Genomic DNA, 19,289 nt, shown 5'->3' on the forward strand with positions numbered 1-19,289 from the left:
TACACATCAGAAAGGCAAAAAATTGAAGGGTCTTTTTATATAGGTAGGAATGCAAAGCAAGGAGAACTTTTACACATTACCCTGGAGAACATGAATTAGCACAAGCACTTTAGGAAACTGGCTGTACCTATTTAAGCTGAAATCACATATATTTATTCATTTTTTTATATTTTTATTTTTAGTGTCTTAAATTTACCATGAAAACAATTTTAAAATGCACAATTTTTTTTCTTAACAAAGTTTCATAAAACATAAAAACCCCAAACATCATACTTGACACAATTCAAAATCTAATTAGAAGAGTATTAAACATTTACAAAATTCTATCTTTTAAAAATATGAAGTTACTTGCAGTTTTATAGAATTGACATAAAAGCGGCTTAAAAATGGGAGAATTTTCCTTCATTCCTAAAAAGAAAATATGTCGGCTAGAAGCTATGGAGATTCTTGAGTATATGAGGTCTTAAATTTCAGTACGGAAACCTTCCTCTTTTTGTGGGTGTAAGAGCTCATGCATAGGAGGGTCTTGTAACACTATGGGCTACCCGCTCCCCTCCAGGTATTAACAGTGTAACAACGATGACTTTGGCCTCTACAAATCCAATCTGTTTCTGCCAGTGTTGCCTAAAGATACTCACTTTCATTAAAAACTTCTGAATTTTTCAGTAATTAAGCCTCTTCAACAGTTACATGTAAAAGAATGAAACTAGATGGCTTTCTAAGACGAAAATCAACTCAAAATGGATTAAAGGCTTAAATGTAAGACCTGAAACCATAAAATCCTTGATTTTTCTGACATTGGTCACAGCAACATTTTTCTAGATAGGTCTTAAATAATGTGATAAATGTCTATTTTCTCACCTCTCTTTATATTTTTTACACAAAAGATCCTGTAAATCTTGTATTGCACTTCCTTCTTCTCACTTAACAATGTTTCCTGGAAGTCGTTCTGTATCAGTTTCAAGATACATTCTTTCTTTAAAGTTTTTAATGTTTCAAGTTGTGTAATACTCCATTTTGTGGGTAGAATCAGTCATCCTCTCTCGTGGACACCTGGGTTTCATCATTACTTGTAATTACACAGAACAGTGTAGTGAATAACCTTGTACACACTACATTTGTATTGCTGGAGGTATATCTTCAGGCTAAATTGCTGCAGAGGAATTGCGGAGTCACAAATTTATGCATTTGTAGTCATTGCCAATTTCTTCTATATATTAGTTTCCTATTGCTGCCGTAATAAATTACTACAATCTTGGTGGCTAAAACAATCCATATTCATTATCTTAGAGTTCTAGAAGTCAGCCAGCCAGCACAGACTTGGTAGGGCTGCATTCCTTTCTGAGGGCTGTCCAGGAGAATAGATCCCCTTGCCTTCTCCAGCTTCTATAGACTGCCTGCGCTTTGTGGTGCCCCTTCCTCCGTCTTCAAAACCCACAACAGAGCTTGGAGCCTTCCTCATGCTGCTCTCCCTCTGGTTCTCTACATCAGGGAAAGGTTCTGTTTTTTGGAACTAATGTGATAAGATTGTACCCACCTGGATAACAAGGGTAATCTTGTCTCACATTCCATAATCATAATAATGGCTGCATAATCTCTTTGGATGCATAAAGTAATGTTTTACAGATTATGGGACTAGAATATGGACATTTGGGTGGTGGCATTATTCTCCCTACCACATACTTCACCTAGATTTTAGAAATTTTCACTATCATAAGCAATATACAAGAATGACTATTTCTCCATAGTCTCACCGAAAGAATGCATTGTCATATATTTTATATTTTTACTGATCTAATAAGTGATAAATAGCATAGCATTTATTTGCTCAACTGCATTAGCTAATATCTCCAGAATAGGATTTAATAGTGAATACTAAGGGCATCTTTGCCTTTTTTCCTGATCTTGGTGAAATGCCTCTCAGGTTCCACATTTAACGAAAATGCTGACTTTAAGACAATCTTATTAGGTTGAGAAATCATCCATCAATTCCTATTTTCTTAAGTACTTTTATTACAAATGAGTGTTGAAATTTGTCAGAAGTTAATCAGCATTTATGGAAATAGTAATGTGATTTTTCTTGAATTTGTTAACATGATGCATTATATTAACAAGTGTCCTTATATTGAGATCAGTTGTATACTTAAATGCCTCCTCCTCATGATGCATTATTTTTTTATTATGGTTTTAGATTTCATGGGCTAATATCTTACTTAGCATTTTTGCATACATCCTCGGGCTATCCTTTTCTTTTGTGTGTGTGTGTTCTCTTTATTGAGTTTGGGTGTTTTTTGTTTTGTTTTGTTTTATTTTAGGATTGATTTTATTTATTGATCTGTCAGAGAGATAGAGAGAGAGACAGAGCCCAAGCAGGGAGTGCAGCAGAGGGAGAGGGAGAAGCAGGCTCCCTACTGAGCAATGAGTCTGGTGTGGGCCTTGATCCCAGGACCCTAGGATCATGACCTGAGCCAAAGGCAGGAGCTTAATGGACTGAGCCACCCAGGCATCCCTTTCTCTGCATTCCTTTAAACACTTCCTTACACTTTGACTTCACCTACTAATTTTTTTTTCAGTTTTTATTTAAATTCCAGTTAGTTAACACACCGTGTTATTTTAGTTTCAGGTGTACAATTAGTAATTAGTAAACTAATTAGTAAATTAGTAAGCTAATTAGTATATTAGTTTCAGATATACAATTTAGTGACTCCACACTTCTGTCCATCACCTGTGCTGATTATAACAGGTCCACTCCTGAATCGCCATCACTTATTTCTCTCACCCCCTTACAGACCTCTCCTCTGGTAACCGTCGGTTTGTCTTCTACAACTAACAATCTGTTTCTTGGTTTGCCTCTCTCTCTTTTTTCCTCTTTGCTTATTTGTTTCTTAAATTTCACATAAGAGTGAAATCATATAGTATTTGTATTTTTCTGACGGACTTATTTTGCTTTGTATAATTTTTGGTTTCTTAAACAGTATTTTCCCTTAGGGAGAAGATTTTCTCTTTCTTGAGGGATTTTTGTTGTTGGTCAGTCTTTGGCACTCTACTTCTCTGTTGATTTTTGTTTGTTTGTTTTGTTTTATTTTGTTTTTTTTTTTGGGAGAGAGAGGGAGTGGGGTGAAGGGCAGAGGGAGAAGCAGACTCTCCACTGAGCAGGGAGCCCTGTGTGGAGCTCCATCCTGGGACTCCAGGATCGTGACCTGAGCTGGAGACAGACCTCAGGACGTGTGGAGGGCTGTGCTTGAAGGCTCTGCTGACTCCTCTGTTCAGGCCTTGATTGAATAAAACACTGAGCAAGCTGACTCACCATCATTGTGTCCTGTGGGTCTTTGATAAGACCTTGGCAGACCCTGATGGTAGGATTGGGTGAGGGCAGGTCAGCAGCTGTGGTCCGGAAGACTCCTGTGGAGGTAGGCTCACATTCTCTACCCCAAGGCAGCCTCCCCTATCCTTCATGGAGCTACTCCAGCACCTCTGAGCTCAGGAAGGCCTTCCTTTAGGAAGGCCTAAACTGTACCAGGAAAGCCCAAGTGACACTGTCACCACTTAGGAATCGTCAGTGGCTCCCCACTACCCTCAGGATAAACTTAAAAGACCCCTGGCATGGCCCTTTAGGACCTGGGCCCTCCCCAACCCGATTCCTCACCTCTTTTGACACAAATTCCCATACCTTGTTCTACATATTTCCTTCCTTTGCATCAGTTGGATCATCAGGAACGTTCCTCTCCCATCAGTAAAAATACAAAACAAAATAAACAAACAAACCCTCTTAATCAACCGAGCCAACCAGGCTCCCCAAGTTGTTTTGTTCTTACAAAGAATTAGGGGGAAATTTCAAGAAATACATCCACTAGAAGTGGGTGCTTCTTCTGCTACTTCTTTTTCTAATTTGTACTTTATAGAGCCTTCATCTTGTAGTTATGTTGAATGGAAAACATTTGTGAGGTTTTGTAATTTTCCTTTAGTAGGTCTGTGTATTTGTCAGGAGGTGTATTGGGAGACTCAGACCTGTGAAACTGCCACTTTACCTACCCAGGAAATCTAAGATACCAATGATAAACAGAAACAACATTTCTGGAATTATCTTTTAATTTCAATGTGTTTCACTTAATAGAGCAGAAGACTCTTAACAAGTTGAAGTATACCTTTTGGTGTTCAGGGGTATTGATCACCAAGGAAAGGAAAACCCATAAGATTCAAAAAAGCAGAGGTTGTACAGAATTTTTTTTCTGTGGATCTGCTCATTTCATAATTTATTCACTCAACTACCAATATATTACCTACTCTCTTCCAGCCACAAAAGTTATAAAATGTGATTATAATGAATTTTCTTGCCCTGAAGGAGTAGGTAGTATAATGAAAAAGACAGTGAACAAATTAATTAGTATACTTAAATCTGATGAAATGCAAAGATAGAGTTTTGTTCAGGGCATTGGACAACACTCTGATGCGTATTTTAAATCAGAAAGAGTTAGAAATAACTCGTGACGTCTTTGAAGTGTTCTTTTTTTTTTTCTTTCCCAATTTATTTATTTTCAGAAAAACAGTATTCATTATTTTTTCACCACACCCAGTGCTCCATGCAAGCCGTGCCCTCTATAATACCCACCACCTGGTACCCCAACCTCCCACCCCCCCCGCCACTTCAAACCCCTCAAATTGTTTTTCAGAGTCCATAGTCTCTCATGGTTCACCTCCCCTTCCAATTTACCTAAAAGCACATACCCTCCCCAATGTCCATAACCCTACCCACCTTCTCCCTACCCCCCTCCCCCCAGTAACCCACAGTTTGTTTCGTGAGATTAAGAGTCACTTATGGTTTGTCTCCCTCCCTATCCCATCTTGTTTCATGGATTCTTCTCCTACCCACTTAAGCCCCCATGTTGCATCACCACTTCCTCATATCAGGGAGATCATATGAGAGTTGTCTTTCTCCGCTTGACTTATTTCGCTAAGCATGATACGCTCTAGTTCCATCCATGTTGTCGCAAATGGCAAGATTTCGTTTCTTTTGATGGCTGCATAGTATTCCATCATGTATATATACCACATCTTCTTTATCCATTCATCTGTTGATGGACATCTAGGTTCTTTCCATAGTTTGGCTATTGTGGACATTGCTGCTATAAACATTCGGGTGCATGTGCCCCTTTGGATCACTACGTTTGTATCTTTAGGGTAAATACCCAGTAGTGCAATTGCTGGGTTAAAGGCAGTTCTATTTTCAACATTTTGAGGAACCTCCATGCTGTTTTCCAGAGTGGTTCCACCAGCTTGCATTCCCACCAACAGTGTAGGAGGGTTCCCCTTTCTCCGCATCCTCGCCAGCATCTGTCATTTCCTGACTTGTTGATTTTAGCCATTCTGACTGGTGTGAGGTGATATCTCATTGTGGTTTTGATTTGTATTTCCCTGATGCCGAGTGATATGGAGCACTTTTTCATGTGTCTGTTGGCCATCTGGATGTCTTCTTTGCAGAAACGTCTGTTCATGTCCTCTGCCCATTTCTTGATTGGATTATTTGTTCTTTGGGTGTTGAGTTTGTTAAGTTCTTTATAGATTTTGGACACTAGTCCTTTATCTGATATGTCGTTTGCAAATATCTTCTTCCATTCTGTCAGTTGTCTTTTGATTTTGTTAACTGTTTCCTTTGCTGTGCAAAAGCTTTTGATCTTGATGAAATCCCAATAGTTCATTTTTGCCTTTGCTTCCCTTGTCTTTGACGATGTTCCTAGGAAGATGTTGCTGCGGCTGAGGTCGAAGAGGTTGCTGCCTGTGTTCTCCTCAAGGATTTGGATGGATTCCTTTCTCACATTGAGGTCCTTCATCCATTTTGAGTCTATTTTTGTGTGTGGTGTAAGGAAATGGTCCAATTTCATTTTTCTGCATGTGGCTGTCCAGTTTTCCCAACACCATTTATTAAAGAGGCTGTCTTTTTTCCATTGGACATTCTTTCCTGCTTTGTCAAAGATTAGTTGACCATAGAGTTGAGGGTCTATTTCTGGGCTCTCTATTGTGTTCCATTGATCTATGTGTCTGTTTTTGTGCCAGTACCATGCTGTCTTGATGATGACAGCTTTATAATAGAGCTTGAAGTCCGGAATTGTGATGCTACTAACTTTGGCTTTCTTTTTCAATATCCCTTTGGCTATTCGAGGTCTTTTCTGGTTCCATATAAATTTTAGAATTATTTGTTCCATTTCTTTGAAAAAGATGGGTGGTACTTTGATAGGAATTGCATTAAATGTGTAGATTGCTTTAGATTAGGGTTAGGGTTAGGGTTAGGGTTAGGATTCATTGGGATAAGGCAGGTGAAGACGTACAAAGGAGAACTCCAGAATGAAGGATCAGCTCCTGTAGTCTCCAAAGCGTGTAGTAGAATGATGTCTTTGTTATATATGGCGGAAAGGGAAATAAATAGTCAATTGTGAGTGAATGAGATGTGATGGAGAAAAATAAGTTTGGTGATAAAAAACCTTGTTTGTGAATTTAAGAATTTAATCTTCTTTAGTGACTTAAAGATATAATGGCTGACCAATGAAATGATTAGATTTGTTTTTTTGGAACATTCATTTGGATGCAATATGAAGAACAGATCAGATGAGGGTCCTTTCTTGGGGCAGTGTGACCATGGGGGAGGCTCTTCTATGAATCCAGGAGGAAGTGATAGAGGACAAAATTAAATAATTATAAGCAATATGAATACTTAAAAGTACTATTATAAGGGAAAAAAATTATGTAATTCATTTGGTGACCAATCAAGCACATTGCATGTTCCTGATGGTGCTAGTCATTCCTTTCTCTAGAAGAATCTGGAATCTTTCCATTGGATCAGGATTTCACCCACCAGTGTTTAGTCACTAATATCTGTTGTGATCTCATGTAACCTGCATTTTTAAATATTTTAGATAAACATATTTAACCGGTATTGGAAGTGGGGCTTAAACAATTAATTTCTGTACATTTCTAATCGGCTAATGGGATTTCAATCAGAATGTTACTCTTTCTTCTGAATTGGTGTTTTGATTCAACCAAGTTTTGATTCAGTAATGGAGTTGATCCAACAAAGCTTCACCGCTTGTCACAATGCACTGGGTGATGTTTGAGGTATTGAGGACATGGGAAGACAGGATGCACAAAACCTGTACGTGCTTTCATATATCCTACCTTTCATTTGTTTTCAGTGGTTTTTCCACATGATTTCATTTTTAAAACATCATACTGTGAACTTCACCTTTTACGACTTAAAAGAAAATAAATTGCAGACTTTATTTCAATAACATAGTTTGTACTCTGAGACTTATTATGGGACCATAAATCTATGGTGAGCAAAGAAAGTATTTTTAAACATTGAGCTGATATAAAATAAAATGTATAATAACATGTAAGTAACAAAAAATACTATTTAAAAAAACCCTGTACCAAACACTGAATTTTGAAATTTCTAATGTTCTTTATATTTAATCAGGTCAGTTTTATTTCTTAAAATAAACATGTAAAAATAAAATGTATACAAATATATAAAAATACATACATACGTATGTGTGTGTGTGTGTGTGTGTATACCTCTATATGAAAGTATATTCTGTTTCCTTGACAAGTTTATTTACTTAATTGGGCTTTCTGTTTCTCACCTGTAGAATGAGGGTCTTGCTTCTCAAAATGTATTGTTTCTCAAAGTAAGTGTGAATTAAAAATACTGGGAGTGCGTGACCAATTTAGTTTCTTGGGGTATGTTCTTAGATAATTTGTTTTTAATAGGTTTGTTATAGGTCACCAGCCTTTTCATTACTCAAAACTTTCCCTGGAGAACCATAGCTCTACATGGTACCCAACTGTGTTACAGCAATGTTTGATGGCCATTTCTACCTGTCTTTTCAGAGAACAATGTTTTCGTGGTAGCTTTCAGACACTTTGCACTCCATGCCACACCACCTGGAAATTAGTACAAGAATTCTGTAACTTGGAAGATCTTCTGATCTGGGCAAGATCTGACATGACAGTCACATCAAAAGATGAAATAATAAACTGAAATTATACCATGTTCCTCTGGATAGTTCATGCTGTGTTTATATCAAACAAGTTCTTAATAATGATGGCAATAATACTGTTTGGTTTATATGACATGGTTTATTGTTTAGCTGCCTTTTCCTACACGATGGTCATTTGATAACCTTCTTAGAGGCATCTGCCTGATATTTAATTTTCACATATTCACTCCTGCTGGGACACTGGGTTCCAGGAAACTTATAAATCATTTAGTCTTAAAATTTTTAGTTTATAGGATTGAAAATAAAACTGACAAAAATTTTATCATTCATCAAACAGATTTCATGTTACTGCTGGTTATTTTCTTTTAAGTCGAAGATAAGGAAATTACCTTAAATTAAAAAAAAAAAAAGCACTCTTTCTAAAACTTCAGTTGTTGAAGAATGTAGGCTGTTTTGGTTTTGGTTTTGGTTTTTAAATTACAGGCATACCTCAGACATACTGTGGTTTGGTTCCAGACCACCACAATAAAGCAAATATGGCAACAAAGTAAGGCAAATAAATTTTTTGGTTTTCTAGTACATGTAAAAGTTACGTTTACATAATACAAGTAAGTGTAAAATTGCACTGTATCTAAAAAAAGACACACCTTCATGAAAAAAAACCTTTTTTTGCTGAAAAATGTTAACCATCATCTGAGCTTTCAATGAGTCATAATCACTGATCACAGATCACCATAACAAATATAATAATAATGAAACAAATTTGAAATATTGCAAGGATTATGACACAGATACATGAAGTGAGCAAATGCTGTTGGGAAAAAAAAAAAGCCTCTAATAGACTTGTTTGATGTAGGGTTGCCACATACCTTCAATTTGCAAAAAAAATGCAATATCTGCAAAAGTTCAAAAAAGTGAAGCACAATAAAATGAGTTGTGTTTGTAATAATGAAGTGTGTAAAATTGTTGTGAGATAAAATTGACACTTTTTTACTGAGACAATTAATTTGGATCTAAAATGAGCCATCCGATGTTTATTTGCTGGAATGGAGAAATACGGAACAGACTTGTTAATGCTCAACATACACAGTGGTTGTGGATTGGCGGTATTTACAAATAGAGTCTCTCTCATTTTACATGCTTTGAGGTCAGGCTGTCTTTATTTCCCTTGTATTGATACATTGCCCAACACAGACAGATGCTCAGTGAATATTTGTTAAAAGAAAAAATGTCATTAATATAATAGAATTTTGTGACCCAAAGAGCATATTGATTAGGACTGATTAGGACCTCCAATGACAGAATTAAAGTATTAGCTAAAAATTGGACAAGGCATTAACAGTTGATTTCCAAATCCTCTTTAGAAACCAAATTGTATTTTAACTATTATATTTTGATTTTTAAAAGTTAATGTTTGATGCACTCCTTTCAACTAATCTAAAGTAGGAGTGAAGTGACATGAATCACACAATAAATTCTCATTTATTTGTTTATATAACTTAAAGAAAATCTCCTAGTCTCTCAAAAACGATCATGAAGGTGCATAATTCTATTTCCAAATGCAAATGAAGAAAATGAAAACATGAAGAATGAAGAAAATAACATTTTCCTGCCCAAACTCAGCAAGTTGTGCATAGGACCAGAGGAAGCTATGTACATGAAAGTGTTTTCAAATTGCTAATTTCATGTAATTAAGTTATTTTGCCAGTCTTTTTGGTGTAGCTTATTCAGAAAAAATACATAGCTGTTAAAAAACAACAACATAACAAAATCCAAGCTTGTACTTCGTATATCTTCCAAATGAAATTTTGTTACCTTTAACAACCCAAATTCTGGTCTTTCTATTTCCTAGTAGGTCAAAGAGATAGGCTCTCTATCACACATGCATTTCACCTTGGGTCAATCCTGTGTCTGAGAGTTCCTGCAGGAAGTGATATAATTGGTGTCTTTTTAGGACATTTCACATTAGAGGCTCAAAAGGTCTAAGTTGCTTGAGGACTTGCTCATGGATCTCTTAGATATATGGAGCTTTATAATACTGACACCTCTTTCATTTAATGAATAATGAATATTTATTTCATTTATGAAATAATCGGTGCATAATTTAAATTCACAGTTAGTGGTTTGAATGTAAAAATGTTTCCTGTTGACCCAACGACAAGGTTGTTTTCTGTTATCTTTTTAGTGCTTATGATTAATATCCATTAAATAACTTAGCTTCTTGTCTTGTAGATGCTTTTATTATAAATGAATCTTGGAGATGTGGTCCTATCTGGACACAACTAACAGAGGAAGTCTAACTATTCTTACTGACGTTTGATTTTTCTCATTTACCTTTTTTTTTTTTTTCGTCTCAAATAAATCCAAAAGGTTCTAGACAAGTAGCACATAATGGTAAGTGGACATAGCATTTCTATTATATTTTCCTAAAGAATGAAAACAAGAGTCCTGTGTTGGTGAGAGTATTTTATGATTTTTCTTTGCTGATGATTTTGGAAATTCAAGGTCAAGTGCCAAAAGAAAAAGATATGCTGGATTTTCATGGCTCTGACCAGTCAGGTACAGTGAAATGAAATTCAATACCAAATTCACTGACAGTGGTTTGGGAATTATTTTTTGAGTGTATTGTGAAAAAAAAAAATCCCACAATTTATATTACAAAAAGAATAGAAAACTGATGACAGCCAAACTTTTAAGCAATTCAATATTTGTAAGAAAAGAATAAATGGTTTGAGATCTTAATGGAATAGAAAAGTGACATATTTGACATATTAGAACTAGAAGAGTGACATAGTTGGGGATTTTGAACAAGGATCACCAACATTTTTTCAGCCTCACTGCAAACTTAGCTATAATTTCCCACGATACTGACTTCATTCAGTAAAGAATGTCTCCATCATTCAGAACAGAGATGAGATGCTATGATGTCTGGCTAGAGGAGTTTACAGATGGCCGTCATTGTACGTGTACGCTTTAGAGATACCGTGATCATCATTAACGCAGCCAGGGCATATTTCATTGGAATCTGTGTAAATTGTCCTAAAGTAGAAAACAAAGAAATTAATGAGTCTGTTTTTCATGTCATTGCGGCCATGGAATGAAGATTATGCAAGTCTGTTTTTATTGCCACACCCTTTTTGGAGATAATATAAGAGTCCCAGGGCACATGGCAACATTCACACTTGGGAAACACACGTCCATATCGAACAAAATCCCCAGCTCCTGACGCTATGAGCTACTACTATGGCAACTACTATGGTGGCCTGGGCTGTCGATGTGGAAGCCTGGGCTGTGGCTATGGCCTAGGCTATGGCTGTGGTTACAGTGGCTTCAGAGGCCTAGGGTGGGGCTGGGGAGGCCACAGATATGGCTGCTGCCGTCCATCATGCTATGGAGGTTATGGATTTTCTGGCTTTTATTGAAAATGAAAAAGACTGTTGCTTTGGGACTTCAGAACTCTAATACCACCCTACAGCTAATTCTTTCAAGTCTGTCTCTGTCCATTGAAATTCAGATGCTGCTCTGACCATCTGGCTCTATGTACAGTGAAAAGGACCAGAACTCACACCGAAGCCCTGAAACTGACCACCACCACCACCTCATTCCATGAATTCATTGGGAATTTTACAGATTATCGCCTGTGGCATTTCTGTGGCTAATTTTCAATAAAGCTATATCCTTTTACTTGATCTCGTGTCAATGTTTGCTAATTTTTAAAGTTACCGCATGGACCGATTATTGTGCTTTAGGATTATTACTCTTTCAGGGATCACCTCTCCAGAGAACTTTGTGTTATATTTTTGTTAAAAGAATAGTCTCTTCTTTTGACCTCAGCTTTAAAAGTTAAGTTTTTCTCTGGTTTCTTTAAACACTTCTACCTATTTTCCAACAAAAAATCATCCTATAGGAAGCAAATGCATTTTTTTCTTCTTAGTGATTTTTGGAAGCTGGATAGTTCTTTACAGGGCCAACAAGAAAGCTTTTAATTACCAGACAGGGAAGGATAACAAGGGAAGTTGAAGTAATTTGGGGTTTGGCAAGAAAGAAGAACACAGATTTGAAAGAGATTGTCCTAGACGGTTTACCATATACGACTGTGTTTTTTTTTTTTTTTTAATTTCTCTTAAACTGTAGCAAAAGAACAATGAGAGAGACTGCCGGTCTTTATTTCCCTAGAGATTTATATGTAGTTTGCTGAAGGATGATTGAACTAAAAAAAAAACCGAAGACGAAAGGAAGAGCCTTTGGAAGTGATTTGAGGCTAAGCTGCTCTAAACCTGGCATGAACAGGGTTCTAGAACTGTGCCTTGCACAAAACATGAGTTTGATAAATATTTATTGCATAAATAGAATTAATTAAGAGAACCTATGGTGTGTCAGATATTTTGCAAGATATATATATATATATATATATATGATCATTTAATTTTCTTAATACTCCAAAACACAGGAATTAAAGTATAAAAAAGCTTTTTAAGTTTTCAAACAACTCTAAGGGGTAGTTAGAAGAGTGGATAAATAAAGTATTTGGAGACAAACAGGCTGGCATTGTGCTCTCTTTTCCCTACTAATTGTATGACATAAGACAAGTTGCTTAACTTCATTGATACACTTTTAATCAATTAAATCTGACCATAATTTTTACTATCAAGAACTGTCACAAAATAAACCTACCCTTCACTACATGCATATGTATGCAAACAAAAACTATATCTCATGGTGTATAGAACAGTAGGTAATAGTGTTAATTTCCTAGGGTTGTGGGGCGCCTGGGTGGCTCAGTGGGTTAAAGCCTCTGCCTTTGGCTTGGGTCATGATCGCAGGGTCCTGGGATTGAGCCCCGCATCGGGCTCTCTGCTCAGCAGGGAGCCTGCTTCCTCCTCTCTCTCTCTCTCTCTCTGCCTGCCTCTCTGCCTACTTGTGATCTCTGTCTGCCAAATAAATAAATAAAATCTTAAAAAAAAATTCCTAGTGTTGTTGTAACAAGATGTCACCAACCGGGTATCTTAAAATAAGAGAAATTTATTATCTCACAGTTCTGGAAGCTAGAAGTCTAAGCTCAAGGTGTTTGCAAGGCTGTACTCCCTCTTTACAAGGCTGTAATCCTCCCTGGCCTCTTCCTAACTTCTGGTGGTATGGTGGCAATCTGGTATTCCTTGGCTTGCGGCGCAGAAGTAACAACTCCAATCTCTGCAGTCATTGTTACACTGTAGGCTCCCTGTGTGTGGCTACGTCTCCCTCCCTTTATGACTCTCTGTCTCTGTGTCCAAATCTCCCCTTCTTATATGGACACCAGCCAAACTGAATAATCATATTGACGTAGAGCCCACCCTAATGAACGTATCTTGACCTCATCTCAACTTGCTTCAATTACAAAGACCCGATTTCACATCCACAGGTATAGGGTGGGCAGGTGAGGTCTTCAATATATCTTTTGTGGGGGCATAGGTCAACCCGTAAAGTGACCAATATTTTCTGCTTAATATTACTTTATTTAGATTATGTAAGTCAGCAGAGGATTGACTAGGAGCAGTGATTCAACCATTAGAGTTTTGGCTTAGTGTTAAAATTCTTTTCCCAATTCTAAGTATTTCTTTCTGTAACTGAGAGATTCGAGGAGAGAAGATGATGACTGATTTAGAATGGATTGTGTTTCACCTGACAATTAGAAGGTCATTTATAACTGCCCATTAGAGAGCTTGTGGTTTTAATTTATATCCTCTCATAAATATGTACAACCAAGCAGCCTCATAAACAAAAGCAGAGACATTAGCCCAAGGCAGCTTATAATTGATTTCAGAGAACTGGTTTGTGATTTTTTACTATCTGCTCAAATTAACTATGCAAATCAAGATCTTTCCTTAAATTTGCATTGTCAAAGAGATGTCACCTTTATAAGATGATGCATACTTTCCTCCACGTCTTTCAGCTCACCTCTTAGGCAAACCTAGTCACCCCCAAAGCCTACTTCAGGCTTTTTTCAATTGTCTATTCTTGGAAATAACAACATAAATATTATGCCCCACCAAAATTATACTTCCCTCATTTCTAGAATTTCTCAACTTATTCTTTGATTTTTCAATAGGAGATAATTGGGTAAAGCCATGTCTTGGGCCTTGAAGCCATATCTTTTACAGCTCTCTTACATAAATTCCATTACAAGATTTGTAAAATTGAAAAACTAGAAGGAATAATTAACTCACAATGCTCCTTTTTAGTTGTGATCCTTTTTAGCCTATGATCCTTTAGAAGAATCCAGGTAATTTAAAATATAAGTTAGTCTTTTCAGGGTTTGGGGTGAAGCAGGGTAGCTGGTAAGCCTTCTGGCATAATAGCTTTTTTTCCATATCCTGAGCAACTCTATTGTTCCAACAAATTCCTGCTGGGTATATGTTTGGGTAATTGAAGAATTATTTCAGAACCAGCCTGCCCTAATACTTGATTAAAGCAATCTCTACATCCACTTCCCATGAACAGGGCCCTTGGTGCCCTTAATTGTTAATATTTCCAACAATTTTTTCGGTCTAACAATTACAAGCACTCCCTCCACAGATTTTTTTTTTTAACATTAAGCTCTTAGATTTTCTTAATGTTAATAAAACTAGATCTTAAGAACTTTAGGGAAGAACAAAACTTTCTAATTCTTTTATTGTTTGCCTGAGAAAGTTAGAGGCAAAAGGATAAAGACTTTTGCAAATGTTCCAGCTATTAAGAGCATTTGATTTTGTCTAATAAATGTTAATGTATGTATTCATTCATGGATCCTTTATTTTGCAAACTTATTTTTAAGCCATTTATTATTATCATTTTTTTTTACTTAAGATGTATTGGTTTGCATACTGTTATTTATTTATTCATTTATTTTTTTACATTTGGAAAATTTTTTAAAAATTTTTTATTTTTTCAGCACAACAGTATTCATTATTTTTGCACCACACCCAGTGCTCCATGCAATCTGTGCCCTCTCCAATACCCACCACCTGGTTCCCCCAACCTCCCACCCCCCGCCCCTTCAAAACCCTCAGATTGTTTTTCAGGGTCCATAGTCTCTCATAGTTCACCTCCCCTTTCAATTTCCCTCAACTCCCTTCTCCTCTCCATCTCCCCTTGTCCTCCATGCTATTTGTTATGCTCCACACATTTGGAAAAATTTAAGATGATATAAAAATTATGCCTTAAAACTGGTGGCTGACTATAAAAGGAAATTAGGAGACTGATACATTTTCACCACTTTTATAAAAAAGGATCATGGTTTTTTATCACTTTCCTGAGTAAATTCTGTGCTTTTTATTTAATGATAAAAGAAAAGTGATGTGGATAACAGGTGATATTTAAGAAGTACTTTAGAAAGATAATATAATTAATGGCTGGAAAGAATTGTTATTTTATAAGAGAACTACTTGGTGTTATGAAACCTGTTTTTAAAACTGAAATGTAGAAAAGGAGTACTTTGAAGATAGAAATATCATTTTATCATAGCCACAGATTTGTTTTGAAAAATGCAAGCTAAACAAAAAGAAAATGAACCGAGTGCTTTACATGCAAGTTCAGACCTTCTCTCAAATATGAGAGGAATGGTTTTATAAACTTGTCTGTGCACATTTTACCAGAAGAATTTGATGTATCTTCAAGAATTCTTAGTCCCACTCTTACTTTTTTTTAATATTTAATTTTATTTGAGAAAGAGAGCACAGGTAAGCAGAAGGGCAGGCAGAGGGGCAGGTGAAGCAGGCTCCCAAGTGGGCAGAGAGCCTGTTGCAGGGTTCAATTCCAGGACCCTGGGATCATGACTTAAGCTGAAGGCAGATGCAAAACTGACTGAGCGACCCAGGTGCCCCTTATTCTCACTCTTAAAGGGATATGGAAGTTCCCACATAGATTGCAATGCAGGCTGCCCTGTCCAACCAGTGAAATCCTTCACTCCCGACACCATGAGCAACAACAGAAATTCCTGAAGAGAAGCCTGGGCTGTGAGTTTGATTGTGGATGGGGTGGTTTCCATGGACGGGTCTATAGATGTGGCTCTGGGTATGGGTATGGAGGTATCACCCATTTAGTAGTTGGTTCTCTGGCTTCTACTGAATTACTGTCTAGATTAACTGATGCCTGGGTACCAGAGGCAGACTTGACAAAGTAGACTGCAGACTGAAAATTCACTATTAGCCTAATAGGTCCAAATACTCAACAGCTATGTCTCCAAAACAGCTTACTCTGTCGTACTTATGTCTTCAGACAACTTATACTTGTTCTTCAAAGCTGAGGAAAAATAGACTCACACTTAATCATCAAGGTTTGGTGTTAAAGAGGCTTGAGATTTGAGGTTTGGCTCTACTACTCCCTAACTCTTGTAAGTTTGAACGAGTTAATCTCTAGATGCTTTCATCTCCCCTCAGCAAATTGTGTGGAGTGCCCTTCTCATGTGGTTTTGATAGTTAACTGGAGTTGATTCCTCATCATAGAATTGGGATGTTCAAATGCTATTTACTTATTTATTTTAATTAATTGAGTAATTAATTAAAAATTGTGATGTTTATACAACTTAGGAATGAATGATCATTGTAAGTTTCATTTCTTTAATGACCTTTGATTTAAAAAAAAATGAAAACAAAAGCAAACATGGATTTTGCCTCCATGCACTTATTTCAACAAATTATCTTCTCATTTTATTCCTGATAGAATGAGCTACTAAGAGCAATTATTGTGGTCTCTTGGGCTATGGCTGTGGACATGCCAGTTTAGAGACCTAGGTCCTTCCTTTGTTGGCTGTAGGTACAGCCCTGAGTGAATGTGGCTATGACAGCTGCTGCCAGCCTTGCATGACAGAATTGTTAGACTAAAAGTTTCTATTGGAGGACTGCCATATAATAAATGTGATATTACAAAGAAGTATCAGAAACGTCAAGGTTAGTGTCTAAGAATCAACAAACCAGACAAGAGATAAAGAGTAGATGTGGGGGCCCCTGGGTGGCTCAGTGTGTTGAGCCTCTGCCTTCGGCTCAGGTCATGATCTTAGGGTCCTGGGATCAAGCCCCACGTTGGACTCTCTGCTCAGTGGGGAGCCTGCTTCTCTCTCTCTCTCTCTCTCTCTCTCTCTCTCTGTGTGCCTATTTGTGATCTTTCTCTTTTGTCAAATAAATTAAAAAAAAGTAATTGTAGATGTGAACTTGGTGAAGATTATTTATATTTAAAGAAATATGTTGGTGTCCTGTGAGTCCTCATCCTGAAGAAGAGTAGGATATCCTCTCTTCCTTACTTGCACAAGCAGGGTTCTAGTAAGACCATTCACAATTCATGTTATTATTTTTCTTCAGTTACATGCACAATAGATTAGGATCTGACTTCCATCTGTGGAATCTAATGGGTGAGAAGCAATGTCCAGCTGGCTGCTTTAATAATGAGGCCAAAGGAGAAGACATTACTTTGGCACCAGGGAGTAATATTGTAAATCATCAGAAAAAGAATACATGTGTTATTTGGAAAATCTAAGCAAGAGCTCATTGATAGAACCGGCATGAAGCCATTTTTTGCTGCAGCCAAGAGTACCACTTGGCATACAAAATTAGACTCTAAAGTCATATTAATAGTGGCTTTATAAATATATACTGATTTATATACTTCTGAAAAAATCTTCCCTTTGAGGTGCTAAACAGATATGTAGTTAGTGATTTTGGCTTCTTCTGTAATCATAATTTTGGTACATCTTTGGAATTGCTTTCAGAGTTGAAGCTATGTTTCCTCAGTGAGGGTAAATTTGGTGTGCATTTTTAAATAAAATATTTAAAAGTAATTTAAATGCCCAAATTGTTCATAGCAACATTGTTGGTGGCAGCCCAATGCTGGAACAGCCAACTAGGTTTCAAATATTAGTCTATTTAGACAGCTGTGCTGCATACATATGATGGAGTTCTACTCACAGTGAAAAGGAAGGAACTATTGATAACATTGCAAAAATCTCAAAGACGTAGTTCTGAATAAGCCGGTCTTAAGGATTACATAGTGTACAATTCCACTTATTTGATATTCTTAAAACGTCTACTTTGTAGTAATAATAAACAGATTAGCAGTTGACAAGATTGTGGACAGGAGGTTGGTATCACTAGAAAGTGATAGTATAAGGGAGCTTTGGGAAAAGCGAAATTGTTCTGTATCATGATCATTTCCACTGATGCAGAAAACAATTTTTAACACACAAAATTCAACATACATTTAAAAAAAGTCTCTTAGCAAATTAGGAATAGAAGAACATGTCTTCATTCTGATAAAAATATCTATAATGAACCTGATTAAAATCATACTTTACGGTGAAAGACTGAATGTTTCTTCCTGGGATTAAAAACAAGAAAATATATCCACTCTGAGTACTCATATTTAATATCAACAGGAAGGCTGGCCAGTAAAATAAGGTAAATAAGAGAAATTAAAAGCATATATGTTAGAAAAAAGAGTAATAAAACTCTCCCTATTCACAGATTACTTGATTATATATGTAGAAAATCCTAAAATATCTGCAAAAGAACTCTAGAATAAATGAGTTTATCAAGATCACAGATTACAGGGCACCTGGGTGGCTCAGTGGGTTGGGCTTCTGCCTTTGGCTCAGGTCATGATCTCGGGGTCCTGGGATGGAGTCCTGTGTTGGGCTCTCTGCTCAGCAGGGAGCCTGCTTCCCCCCCCCTCTCTCTCTGCCTGCCTCTCTGCCTACTTGTGGTCTTTCTCTGTCAAATGAATAAATGGAGTCTTTGGAGAAAAAAAAAAATCACAGATTACAATGTCTAAACAAAGGCAGATCTCTGAGGGAATCAAAGCATAAAATTATAGTATAAATGAATTAGAAATATCACATTTCCCCAGATTTTTTTCACCAGTTGTGCCATACCAGTTAGAGATACTAACACAGAAAGAAGTAGAATAGTTAAAAAGAAAACTAGCTTATCTTACAAATGACTAAATACGGCATAAACTAGGAAAAAGGAAGAATATTTGGGATGTGTCTTTTTTTTTAGGTTTTATTTATTTATTTGTTTAGAGAAAGAGAGAGAGTGTGAGCAGGGAGAGGGGCAGAAGGAGAGGGAAAGAATCTCAGGCAGACTCCATGCTGAGCACAGAACCCAACACTGGGCTTGATGTCATGACCCTTAGATCATGACTTGAGCCTAAATCAAGAGTATGTTGCTTAACCGACTGAGCCACCCAGTCACCCCTCTTTTTGATGTGTTTTGAGCTTATATTATAATGGGTTTAGGAAAAAGACTCTCATCTTCTAACTGTTTAAAATTTGAAGGTGAGGACACTTCAAAG

The 19,289-nt window shown here is 36.8% G+C and overlaps 1 protein-coding gene across 1 annotated transcript; it reads left to right on the forward strand.

The window, feature by feature from the left end:
- Window positions 1-11,221: 11,221 nt before the first annotated feature.
- LOC122910322 (keratin-associated protein 19-6-like) lies at window positions 11,222-11,413 on the forward strand. The gene has a single exon (XM_044254971.1). It carries the CDS (start codon window positions 11,222-11,224, stop codon window positions 11,411-11,413), a length of 192 nt encoding a protein of 63 aa, XP_044110906.1.
- Window positions 11,414-19,289: the final 7,876 nt, after the last annotated feature.

The sequence above is a fragment of the Neovison vison genome, chromosome 6, assembly GCF_020171115.1.
Source record: "Neovison vison isolate M4711 chromosome 6, ASM_NN_V1, whole genome shotgun sequence".
Classification (NCBI taxonomy): domain Eukaryota; kingdom Metazoa; phylum Chordata; class Mammalia; order Carnivora; family Mustelidae; genus Neogale; species Neogale vison.